Source organism: Pararge aegeria, chromosome 10 (assembly GCF_905163445.1).
Source record: "Pararge aegeria chromosome 10, ilParAegt1.1, whole genome shotgun sequence".
In the NCBI taxonomy this organism is placed as follows: Eukaryota; Metazoa; Arthropoda; class Insecta; order Lepidoptera; family Nymphalidae; genus Pararge; species Pararge aegeria.
In genome coordinates, this window is record NC_053189.1 from 15,163,360 (window position 1) to 15,177,435 (window position 14,076).

The 14,076-nt window shown below is 35.8% G+C and overlaps 1 protein-coding gene across 40 annotated transcripts in view; it reads left to right on the forward strand.

The window, feature by feature from the left end:
* LOC120626775 (protein tramtrack, beta isoform) overlaps positions 1–14,076 on the forward strand; it is a 548,009-nt gene that overhangs the window by 72,755 nt on the left and 461,178 nt on the right. Inside the window, exon 5 of one of the 40 annotated variants that reach the window (XM_039894519.1) lies at positions 950–1,218. The exons of the other annotated variants lie outside the window; for them this stretch is intronic. Coding sequence (XP_039750453.1) covers positions 950–1,203 — 254 coding nt within the window. The 3' untranslated portion in view covers positions 1,204–1,218. Of the gene's footprint in view, positions 1–949; positions 1,219–14,076 lie in introns of those variants that run through there. 40 annotated transcript variants of the gene reach the window in all.

Here is a 14,076-nt window from a genome sequence, read left to right on the forward strand (position 1 = left end):
TTATTCGATATTCCAGTTCAGTTGTTCTTATTCTTGTCCTAATTGTCCACGGTCGGCCCAGTCACCCGCTTAGAGCAGCCGTCAACTCTATTTCTAATTCTTCTGTTCTGCTGTTTCCATCCATATCCATCTCCTTCCTTGTTACCTTTATATAAATACCTTTTTAAAAAAAATATGCGTGCCAATATTTAAAAAAACAATCAAAAAATTAAGTTACAGAACTTCGTTGTAATGATACTAAATATTTTTACTTCTGGTTATTATATGATATAAAGGCAAGGCAAGGCAGAATAAACGGGTTCTCTTTTATTTACTGTAATTTCTTCAATTTAAAAACAATTTAGAAAATTCATTCAACCTACATGAGACATCACTTTACATAAAAAATAAACAGAAGGTAGGTAATGAGGTCATTTTAATTTTTGTTTTACTTACAACTCAACATGGGTCTTTGTGAGGAAATATCGCCATCGATTTTAGTTAAAGGCATATTTAAACTGCGGTATCGGCCGCATTCAAATGGACTGAATGAGATTTCTTTCACCAATTTTTGTACGGCAGAATTCACGATGGATCCGACATTTAATTAGTAGTCAGGAGTAAAAATTGTAATTTCAAAGCTTTTGTCACACCGCCGCGTCCAACTTGCGTCCTTAGAGACGTTCAAATTTGCGTCCGGCATGCGATTAATCTAATGATTAATCGCATGCCGGACGCAAATTTGGCACTTGCCCTAACGGGCGCGTCTTGCGTTTGGTCGCACGCACGTGGTTCGCTTGAACGCCCTAACGGACTCAGGTTTGACACCGCGATTTGGCGTTGCCTTAAATCTTTTTTATTGACTCATATTTTGATGAGCACAGATGTTATGATACCGTACGTTTTTTTAATAACTATACCTGAAAATTCCTATTAATACGATTGTTAAAAGTAAAACTGTATTTGCAAGGTGCGCGGTACTTGTTCACGCCCAGAGGTGGGAAGCTTCTGTTCTACGAGGGAAACACATATTTCGTGAACTCATCGAAGAGGCGAGACAAGTCTAGAGTCCTATGGTACTGTTCATCTAGGAAGTCGAGGAATTGCATGGCTTCCTTGTTGACCTTAAATGATATAGTGCTAGGACAGCCTCCAGTTCACACCCACCCGCCGAAGATATCCAATCTGTTTTCTACTGCAGCTTTAAGTGACCTCACCGAGTAAGACATCGCTTCAAAATAAGGGCGCAGTGGCCAAAGCTGGGTATCAGGAAATTCAGATCGCTATATGGCGGTCGTACTCGACAGAGAAATCCAATTACATTTTACTGTAAAAAGATGGTGACAAAGAGAGGGTTCCACACAATCGCAGTATACCTTAAGGGAATAGAAACTGGGAATGCTTACATGTTTAAGCGGACAAGTTATATTTGCCTTAAACAGCGTGTCCGACATTCAATGCAAATATAAACTCGTCTCTTAATTATTATACGATAACCAGATACGACTTCCCTGGTGCAGCGGTCTTGTCTGTCGGGACTTTGCTAGATACTACCCTACCGACAAAAGAGTGCTGCCACGATTTAGCGTTTCGGTACGATGTCGCGTAGAAACCGATTAGGGGTGTGGGTTTAATATAACTGCCATACCCCTAACAGGTTAGCGTTCGCGAAAGTGAAGTTTTGTTACACCCCCAGATGATTCGGATAAAAGAGTCTTAATAGATGGAATCATATCTCGTGTTAGTATGATAAAGGAACGTATAAAACATATCACATAGGTATACTGTGATTGACTGATTGGTGGAATCTGCACTGTGCGTTCCTATGCGCAATTGTTTCTGATGTTTTAACCAAAATTACATGAGCGCTGTTTTTCCTCCCAAACTATATTGTATATATTGTTACGATTTAGAGTAGCCAAGGACACAAAACCGCAGATAATGGCGTCAAAGTAGGTATTCCAATTGCTATGATAGGTAGTTAGGTACCTATACAGGCAGGGTTAACCAAAAAGCTATCGACCTCGTAGTTTCTATCATTAAAACTAACAACTTTTATGTTGTTGTTCAAATTCACTTTACAAATTCAGTATTAATTTATTTCATACAAAATTATAGATTATGTTATATCTGTAAAGTGACATTACACTATGAAACCAAATACATTTGATTGTACAACGTCGCGTAGGCGGGTCAGTGGCCGCACAATAGAGTCGTGGTTCGCGCGCCGCTGCCGATGTTGCATTACAGAGTAGTAAGAAGTAGAGAAAAACTATCGAGTTAAAAAAAATGTTGTAGAACAAAAGATGTTAGTTTCGGTGTAAGCAACGACAGGCCGAGAGCTTTCTGGTATTTTTAATTTAACCCTGTATAAATTTATAATGATAGAAAACACTGATTCAAACGTTACTTTTCGTACTTATAGTTTTGGTATTTGTTACATAAATTATTATTCATATACGAGGCTATTTTGAAAGAGGATATTTTATAATCCATAAAAATTATCGCCTAATATAATACCAGCAGGTACCTTTGCGCTGTCTGAATCTTAATACCAGACTAGTGAATCTCTTATGTACCCGTATTATACTGACTTAATCCATGAACATTTGCTGTGAATCAAAAATAACTTCAATTATTTCTAAAAAATGATTCAATAAGAATAATACGCGCATTTGTATAAAGGCAATAAATTTTATAAAATGTCCGGCACATATCAAATAACGTATTCGTTATCAAAGTTGAATTACTTCCACTCTTTAAAAAATTACTTGCATTTTTTGTACATGTTTGTTAATTATTGTTTTAATATTATCAAAGATTTTTTGGCAATAGGCCATAGTAAATCTGTGACCCAATTTTTCTTTAAATGTAACACAGCTAATGTTATGGTTGTCACTCCGTAATTTTTTCATGACAACTTTGTACAGTTATTTCTCAAAACGTAATGATCTCAAAAAATTGATGTGGATCAAAAGTTTTTCATTTTTATAGAAAAACTAATTTCTAAAAGCTTAATACCCCCCTATGCAACTATAATAGCCTTGTATATTGTGTTTACTCTAATTTTTAATCAAATTTCATTGTGTTGGGTTAGCTGTGAATGTTTTTTATTAATTTATTTTGTTATTCCTTGCAAGTTATATATTTAAAAATATTTAATTAATTTTTATGTGACCGCCAAAAGTATACAATGCCAAATATTTATAGTAAATTAATTATGTGCCATTTAAAAAAAATGTTCAATGATCCTAGTCAAATTATTTATTATATATATTTTCTATTGTTAAAATAAGATGCAACTTAATATATAATTCTGGGACCCTTATTGTGAGATTTGCAATCTAGCGATCGAAGTATTTTTCGAGTATGGAAATACTATCAAAATACTATCAAAGTAAAATGCACCTAATGTTCTTCGTTTTTGAGTCGTCGATATTCTATGTTTTAGAATTACTAAGATTGCGAGCGTATTCATCTCGTACTAAGGGTACACAGTTACATATAATTAAAAAAAAATAAACCCGGAAACGACTCTACGTTTTTCAATTCTAATAGATTAGTTTTAAAACTTTGCTACATGAGAAGAAATTATAGTCTTTAAACATTCCATATACATATATTTTTTAGATTGAAATAAGTACTTATTGTATGTACTTCATAAAATAATTACAAAGTGAGTCGACCTTTACTGTTCCAATATATGTAAAGCCAAAATTTTTAATTGTTCATTGTCATCAGTGCGCTTCAAAAGTGTTCGAAAATATTGGTTGGCTGTACTTAGAACGGGGTCTCATAAGGACCATCTACAGATGGGCATTAAACGTGAAAATAGGCTGTTACTATTTATATTTTTCATTAGAATATTTTTTCCCTAAGTCATGTTTAGTCGTTAATGATAAACGCTGATGTGATAAAGAAAATGACTTTGATAAATAAGTACAAACATTGTTTTTATTCCTATAACCTAGTCGTTGCGTTAGTAAAATTTTTACAGTTAAAACATCGAATCATGAATTTGAGTTTGTGTGAGCGAAGAGAGTGAAACAATTCGTTAAGTTTGGTGTTTGAATGAATTCGTTCCCGGCAGGCTGTGAATCGAATGGAATGGGTGATCGAGCTCCTACTGGTTCTACTTTAAGTTAAACTAGCAGCGATTGTGTTACCGGAATGCAAAATTTCGTCAGCATCGGCTTTATTTTACATAGGTTCCACAGTTTATTTTTAAAATCCAAATCCATCAGTTTATTTTTTCCGTTACAAAAAGATCTGTTTGTAATTTCTTCAGATCGCTGCGGTGATGAAATCTAATATAGGTAACAAACATACTTTCGCATTTATAATATTATTATGTATTTTTGTTACCCTAATCTATTTTATAATTTCACATAAATGCGATTACCTCACACAGGCTCAAATTGCTTGCATAATATAGAAACTGTACATAAATAGCTTTAATTTTAATGTGAACATCTATGCCAAAACCTGTGCCAAATTGTAACATTCATAAATAATTATTAATATGTAATATAATATTTTAAAAATGGACTGCAGTTTTATTTTAAACTCTTGTACGTACCCAAACTAACTGTTATTTACAACCAATAAATATTCCTCTCCAGAGTCCATTATCACTACTATTCTGTACTGTACTGATTCGTCTACTTGCAGCACTGCATCTTGCTCATGAGAGCGGAAAAGCTTCTGTCAGGTTTCGGCCGTGGCTAATTACCACCCTACGAACAAAGCCGTGTCGCTTGAGAAACCGATTAAGAGCATGGGTTTAATAAAACTGCCATAGTCCTAACAGGTTAGCCCGCACACACATTACATCTTAGACTGCATGGATACTGTCAGAAAAGTTTGTATACCAGCGAACGATAAAAACATTGAAAAAGTGATAACAACTTGTTATATTGTTATCAAACAATGACAAATTAAAAACAACGATGTTATCAAAATTAAGCTTAATTTGCTATACTCCGCGAAAAGCAGGATAATCTTTGTGGTGTAATTTATAATTTCTTCAATCCTTATACTCCACACCAAACAGATCTTCGGCAATATACCCTCTACGCACGTTTCGCTCCGAAACCGGAGCATCCTCAGGAGATGTTGACTTTACACTGAATAATTGTTATATTATGTAATAATTGTTTTTTTTTTTTTTTGATAATATATCATGGATTTCCGCGAAGTAACGCCTGCTTCTATCCAACAACGATGTTGTAAAGCCATTTTAAGACCATTTAAGACTAGTATCTCCTAACAAACTTGATAAATATGTGTATTAAAACCGATACGATCAAAAAAAATAAGTTAATTTTCTCAGTTAAAGTAATATAAAAACGTAAAGAAAAATCAGTTCAGTTTTTTTAAGATTATTTATTAGAAACAATATTGCTTACTTTATACACGTTAACAAAAGCAGTTCAAGATTATCGATTATAAAAAATATAGCTTTTACCTTATTCTATGTAGTAAAGGTGAAGCTTATCCCCACGAGAATCTTTGGTGTATCTTTGGGGTACAGAATAACGGGCATAGAAATCTACCTGCTCGTTCTGAGAACTAAAAAAACGAACGTCTAGACGTCCTGCCTTTTGATGTATTTCTATTAAAGGAGTTTTTGTTGAATACTCTGATTGCATTCAATGTGCTAAGCGCTGGGGCTACATTAGGCCGCGATACCACTTGCGACTATCTTTTTTTTTTTAATTTTGGTTTTGGACTTAAGTAAACTTGGTTGGTTTTAGATAATACTCAAGAAAAGTGCAATCTTACTTAATAATAAGAATGTAGCAGATTGGATTTTGTTACTGCTTCACGCCACAATGACTGAACCAATTTGGCTAAAATTTTTAAATGCAGATAGGGTGAGGTCTTAATTAAAACAAAAGCTATATTTCATCACAGGCTATTTAAAGAAATACCCATAGATGAACTATAACGACATTGAAAACTACACAGGATGACATTTTTTATTCCATCAGTTATTTACCTATTACTTCCACATTTTTTAATTCGATTTGAATCCAAATCGTAAAGGTCTCTCAGACAAATCAGAAATTAGTTTTGATAATTCTTTATTTTTTTATATAAATATGCAACGTTTTTAATAACGCTGCTTTAGTCGCATTGCAAATCCCAGACTAATGTAGCCCCAGCCTAAGCCAGACGCAGGTAGACGAAAGTTTGGGCATCAACGATTTCAAACACTACTTAATTTAAGGTTTAGAGGAATATCTTAACAATTGATATTAGAGATTTTGGGAACCTTTTTTGTTAGGCTAGTCCCAGGCGGGTGTTGGAACCACAGAGAAAAGAAATAAAATAGACGGAGGGCGTCCTCGCCGACATATTGTGTTCACGAATGCAGATCACACGCAAATTTGCAACGTTTAATTTGTACTAAAATGCCAATCGTATGTTAAAACTCTTTTTTTGAGTTGTAATGATTCACGGACCATGATTGCAAGTAGAAAACCATCGCCTATAAGTAAACAACACTTTGCATTACTTGCAAGGAACGAGCCCTAAAAAGTGCCGCCATGTTCCTAACAGACCGGAACTAATATTATTTGTTCGTGCCTGTTTAAATACTTACACATTTCATAGAAAATAATATGATTAATAGGAAGCCAACGAAACATATTGTCTTTGTAAGATATCTTCCCTTGTGATCTTAGGTTGTTGAGTCTAGAATGTTCTCCCGCTAGTATATCTATCTTTTTTCTTTTAGTTTAAGGCTGGAACTTGGAATGGATAAAAATAACGAATACCTGACATGTGATAGTACCTACGCAGCGTTAGCGGGAATGTGGTTTTACAAGGTTTTGATGGCATGCAACAGGTTTTTAGGGAAAAGTAACTGCGTATCATTGGACTAATTCAATACGTCAATGACAAGTAAAAGTTGCTTTACGAAATATTCAACCGCTTTATTAATTAGCTGGCTAGGATTTGACGTGCGTTTATACTTAATAAATTTAATTGAAATTCGGCTTGACGTCTGTTAGATAGGTACTTTAGTAATCACATAAAAAAGTACTTAATTCATTGGCACGTAAAATGCCTCCTATCTCATCGTATTCAAAACATAACACTCATACTAGTGAAAATTAGATTCTGGATAATTTATTGATGAAGACGATATATTTTACAATTAAATATTACATTAATATAAAGAAATATTTCACCAACTTGTACCTAATGTAAAATTTTATCATGTTTCTTCTAGATCTTCTTATAAGCTTAATTAATTTTTGAAATCGCCTCTAAACGGATGACTAATTTCTAGGCGCAGCGGTGTACCAAATCTACATTGCTGCTTGGGAGATGCTTCCTCTCTGATATAATAGAGGGGATTGGAGCTTAGACCCGTCACGTCAAAAAATGCAAGATGGCGGGCTTCAACATTATTATCACGTTATACTAACCGGGACCGACGACTTAACCTGCTCTTCGAGGCTCGACGATGGATAGCGCTATTTCCTTGCTCAGCTCCGTTAACTTGCAATTTAAGTACTTTAGTAGCAAAGATTTAAGAACGTACAGAAACTGTGTACACGACGTATATTGAAGTATCTAAAACCACTTCACTTTAGTAGTTTTTCTTAAACAGGCGGCTAGTCATCTCATTTTATTAATAGTTTACAGTAATTATGTTACCTCTATTTTTCTATACGTTTACCATAAAATGAAGAAAATAGGAAATAGTTTGTGGGCTAGCAATATTCCGCGGGAGAAGTGAGACGCGCGCGGGGCGTTTTCACTGTTTTTGAACATGCACCAAGCAATAATGGCTGAATGAGGGGTCTGTATGCTCTATGCTTACTATTTTATCTATTCTGTTTGGCTGTTTTTTTTAAATTTTGTTATCACCATACCCCATTGTAAAACCTAACTAATATTATAAATGACAAAGTGTGTTTGTTTGTTTGTCCTTTCTTCTCGCTCTAACTATGCAACTAATTCACTTCATTTTTGGCATAGAGTTAGTTGAAAGGACGCAAAGTAACATAGGCTACTTTTCATCATTATAATCACTTCAGGTCCTCTCCTGGGCACTGGTCTTTTGTAGGGAGTTTAAGATCCACGATCCTGGGGCTCCGATGTTTCCATCGGCTCCCAGCGACTCGCTTGATGTCGTCTGTTGGGGGCCAACCTTTACTGCGGCTAGGCTACTTTTAGTCCTTAGTAATTCTGTACTGCACGTAATTTTTTTGATTCCAATTACGTGTAGATACACCGCGCGGCTCAGTTAGTTATATGTTAAATGTAAGAAATATTCGAGTATACAGTAGTTCCATAAATGTATTGTAACGCTATATGCCTGATTCACTTGATTTACAATAACAGAATACCCTAATTAGTCTGATACAAAAGAATAGACATCCGTTATTGTTCACGGAACTCTGAATATAAAACAAAAAGGCTTAGACAAAGGGCCAGGTACTTACAATGGCCGTGTCGCTAAGCAGCGTCCTCGGGGCAACCCTTGGGCAGCTAATGGGTCTGTTATTTGATAGTGGGATACAGTGAGATGTTATTATCCGAATCCGCAATGTATCGAAAGAGTATTTCATGGACATCAGTCAGGTTAAAGGAAAAATCGGGGCATTTTATTCTCAAGTGAAAGTACCAACTCTGCACGGACAGTATGGAATTAAAAGAAATATTCCTTAAAGCACAAAAAATAAGAAATATCTACCTTATATATAGAAATATAAACTTGTGCCCCTAGCTCCATACGAAATCGCCGAATCTCCTTTATCTACTAATTGTTGCTAGCGACTTCGTTCGCGTGGAAATTTCGATGTGTATGCCTGTTAATCACGACCTCTGAACTACCACTCTGTAAAAAAACTGGCCAAGTGTGAGTCGGACTCGCTCACGGAGGGCTTAAATTCAAAATTCATTTATTACAAGTAGGCCCAGTCTATAAGCAATTTTGAAACGTGAAGTCAATCTGTTTGTAATGACTTTACCGCCGGTTCGGAAGGCAGATTCCACCGAGAAGAGCCGGCAAGAAACTCAGCAGTTACCTCGTTTTCAACATCATTTTACAGTTTAAAATCCATACCATTATCTTTGGGAGCCCCCTAAAATATTTATTTTATTCTGTTATTAGTATTTTCTGATATAGCGGCAACAGAAATACATTCACCTGTGAAAATTCAACTGTCTGACTATCACGTATCATGAGACAGACGGACGTATCATGAGACAGCAAAGTCATAGTAATAGGGGGAGTTTAACCTTTAGGTACGGAACTGTAGAATATTATCGCACGTGGTGGAGAGAAACACAAAAAGAACACTGTATATAAAATTGTCTTAAAGTAAAGTAATAATACAAAAATTGGTTGTAAAATGACTGAAAATTAACGAGCAAAAACAGATTACGGAATGAAGAATGGATTGTCTCTAAAAATACAGTTTCTGTCTGTGCCCTAGACAAAGCACCAAATATCTCGATGACTTGCTATAAGAAAAAAAACAAATCTATCGCACGGGATACGGATAAACGTGGTAGCCATGATGATTCCACACTTAAATCTATCTCTGTGCTAAATTTTATCCATTCAGCCGTTCTGGCATTCATCATCATCATCACTTCAACCGATTGAAGTCCACATAGATCTTTTGTAGGGAGTTCCAAAATCCGCGGTCCTATGCCGTTTGTTTCCAGCGGCTCCCAGCGACTCGTTTGATGTCGTCTGTCTACCTCGTTGGGGACTGACCAACGCTACGTTTATCTGTGCGGCGTTATTAAGTAATAAACATCCATTTCAATTTTCGAAATTATAATATTCAGTATTAATAATGATAATAATAAATTCATATACTACGACGATACACACGTCACCACCTAGCCCCAAAGTAAGCGTAGCTTGTGTTATAGGTACTAAGATGACTGATGAATATTTTTATGAATAACATACATAAATACTTGTAATATACATATAAACACCCAGACACTGAAAAACATGCATGTTCATCACACAAACATATTCCAGTTGTGGGAATGAAACCCACGGCCTTGGTCTTGGAAAGCAAGGTAAGGGTTAAGCTCTGTCACAAATAGCTACTACTACTAAATTATGGTATTTTTCGGTAATCATTAATTTAATTCTCAAGTGAACACCATTAGAAGGCATTCAATTTTCGTCCGCGGTAGGCCATACAGACAAACAATCATACGAACAATTACAGTTTGAAAAAATTAAGCAATTTTATATTTTTTTGAGATACATTACGCTTTGAAGTAATGATTGAAATTTGTTTGGTGAATCAAAAAATAGCTTATATATAGGCATTGGTCCGTTTTTTAGGCGGAAGATGTTTACGACGCATTACCATTTATTTACAACCAACTACATAAACAACGTGGATATGACGTAAAGTTGTAGGCCATTGTCTGACCGGACCACTGTTTTACATAATCATTGAAATTTTTGATACGAAGGACGTAAACTGAACAACTAGTACTCTTAGGTACATAACAAATCGAGCGCTACATTGCCAGAGCACTTTCGAGGACTTTTTCACGGTAAATTTATTAAGAAATTGTCTTCATCCAAAGCAAATAAGTTATAAATAGCACTATATGACAGAAAGAAATGAATAACACCATTTTTGGATAGTATGTATTTTGTTCAGAGTGTAGAGTTCTACACATCACTCTACGCTATCATAAAACAGTGTTACGCTATTTACGCTCTGACATTTTGAACGGTTCTGTCAATTAACCAGTGTGACAAAACAGTGCATAAATATTCCGACGTTACGCTGCGTTAATTTTAAGGCCCTACGAGCTGTACCGTGATACTTCAACTTCTGTAATAAACAGGTTACTAAGCGAAAATATATTTTCGGATCGGTAGGTAGTTCCAGATAAAAGATCGTTAGAAAAACGTTAACATTGAAATTTGATTCCTTGCCGGCGGATATAATAAATAATTGGGGGATATTAATAAATTTAAAACCTAGTAAAGTTCTAATCTCGAATTTCTCAAAGTATATTTGAGCTATTTCTTAAGAAGCAAACTATGCCTAATTTAATTATGAATGCAGTGACCTAAATATTTTCCTACTGACGAGGTTGATATTGTTGAATAGAATTAACATATGCATTACGATACACCTACCGGAGCGATCGAGGAAGTAGTATTAAAGTAAATTATTCTCATTATAAGCAAACAGTCATGAGTTATCTACTTTTTTTTCAATACAAGTAAACCTTTGTCTGTTATCTCATCTGGCATATGTGATTTTGCAGACTAAAATCGTAGCGGACTAACTTGTTAGAAGTATTTCAGTTACTCGTTGGCCTTAGTTATAGTCCGGGGATCCCGTTGTATACTTTCCAGACGTCGCCGGAGGATCATACTGGTACATGGGAAGGTTGCGTCGCAACCAATTTGAGTTCTTGAGCACATTCTGATACATATTTTGTTTACAGATAGACAGATTGCGGTGGTATTCCTAACTTGACTTTATAGTTTTGTACACCGCTGGAAAACAGCAAAGCGGCCATGTAAAAGAGGCCATTTTAATAGGTAAGAACTGGGACGTGTTTATCGTTCCATGAGAGTGCCACCGTGCCATTAGCTAGTGCCAAGTGCATTCACATAAAGATATTCCGTTATTCATTGTTCTACATAGCAATATAATTTTGTATGTCTTCGAATATAATTTTGGCTTTTTTATATTTTTTTATATCAATAAATGACGGACCAAGTAGATGGCCTGAATCCAGAAGGCAGAAGCTATGGCCTTTAATTGTAGCTACACTTCGTAGAGCATGCAAAAGATACGTGCCTCCCTGTTAACCTTAGGCCCAGGTGTTAAGCCTTATAATCCTGTAATTTCACCGGCAGCCATGCTTTTCAGCCCGGAACAAAGTATCGCAACATTGCTGCTTAGCGGCAGAAATAAGCATTTTACATTCTAAGTACTCGACTAGAGTTAAAAAATTGGCACGGGCTATCTGGTGAATATCAGTTATCAGCATCAAAAAATTAACGTCCTACTGATGGGCACAAAACTAAACACTCAAAAGTGTAAGCCCACCACGATGCTTCGATGCGGGTTGTTGAGGTTCGATTACTCTAAGTTCATGTTATTGCGAATAACTGGGACTGCCGGCTGGACGTGCCCTTAATAATATTAAACGGTACGGGGGTGGACACCAAATCCCGCTAATTCCCTAACGCTGGCTATTCCCAGTTTCTAAGAATTCTTTCCCGATCCGATACCCAAAACGCAGGACCTCATAATCAGATGCATTAAAGTTTTTTAAAGGCCCGCCAACCCAAGCTTTTAAGCAGCGTGGTGGATTAATCTTTTAGTTCTCTCTCTTCCATAACAGAGGAGTTCTGTGCCCAGCTATGAAATTTTAATAGGTTTCGGATCAGGATGAATTTATAAAATGAAACCAAAATCAACCATAGTACACTATATTAGGTTATATCTATAGTTCTTTATAAAGAAGAGTTTGTTTGTATGTTTGAGCGCTAAGGTCTGAATAAAGAATCATGGTATGACCTTGTTAACACGGGTACATACGCTGGGCGCAGCTTGTACATGATAATATTACTGAGCTTAAGATAATTCCCAAATTTCGACAACGTGAACAAAAAATATTGTGAGCAGCGCCCTCGTAGAAGAAAAGTGGAAGCGTCCCAAAAGACGCACTACGTTGTTATTCGTGATTCCTCAAGTGTTTTTAACGTTTACCACAAGATGGCGATACGTGTACTTAAACAGGTGTAAAATTAAACATAAACTTAAAAGTTTACTAATCTCAAATTGATTGTTTATTGATATAATGTTAAGAAAGTAAACTAAAAAGGTGCAGATTGAATTGTAAAATTTTGTAATTATTTCAAATGTTTTGTCCTTTGCAATGTTTACGGACTGTAGATTTGAAGTGCCTGACTTATGGTATATTTTTCAGTTACATGTTTTCACCTAAGGTACGGTAAGGTTGGAGAAAGTATTAATTGCAAAACTAAAATCCGATTAGCTTCTGAAGAAGTAAATTCTTCTATTGATATAAATTAAGTATATATTTTCATACTACTATGAATATGTGGTTATGATCTTAATTATTAATAATAAGTAATTATATAGAATTTACCGAACTTACACCTTGAAGCTGGATAAAAGGCATGCACTCGATCACGAAGGGGAATAATTTAATAAAATACCATCTCAAATTATCCGACATAATTTACGTTTACGTTTAAGGCAAAAAAATAGCAAATTTAAGACAAACAACTGATGACGTTTCATGGATTTCAAGCAGAGGTCTAACAGGTTTCAGATCCTGCTTATTCGCAAAAGATGAAATCTGATATTACGGTATCTTACCTGTGACGTGAATCCGAAAGGGAGTGACACAGGTAAGTCTGGATGACTTACCCGTTTCACTTACCCTTTCGGATTGATTTCTGAAAAATCCTGTCTTAGTGCTTCAGGGATTTATGTTCACGATTTCACGTTGCCGAGACCGCACAACGCTTTAAGTTGTGCGTACAGCGACGCTCAGTCGAAGAGTTTAGTTTGAAGAAATTTCAGTCAAGGTTTAACTTATTGAAATATCACTTGATTCTACGGCGAAGGAAAACACCGTAAGAAAACCTGCATGCCTGAGAGTTCTCCATAATGTTCTCAAAGTTGTGTGATGTCCACCAATCCGCACTGGGCCAGCGAGGTGGACTACGGCCTTAACCCCCTCTTATTGTAGGAGGAGACCCGTGCACTGTAGTAGGCCCGTAATGGGTTGATATGAGTCAAGGTCTCCTTTTCCCAATTCAAATTCAAAATTCATTTATTTCATGTAGGCCTACAATAAGTTCATTTGTAACGTCAAGTCTGTTTGTAGTGACTGCCACCGGTTAGGAAAAAAGGTTCTACCGAGAAGAAGCCGGCAAGAAACTCAGCAGCATATTTTTTTTAAATACTTGTATTTGACCGGTGGAAACTTGGGCTGTGTTTAGGTCACTGCAGAGATGCCGAATTGACTACCGGTATATCCAAGTGTTGCAGTGTTTGTACAAAAACGCCACTATGTCAGTTCGTATACAGG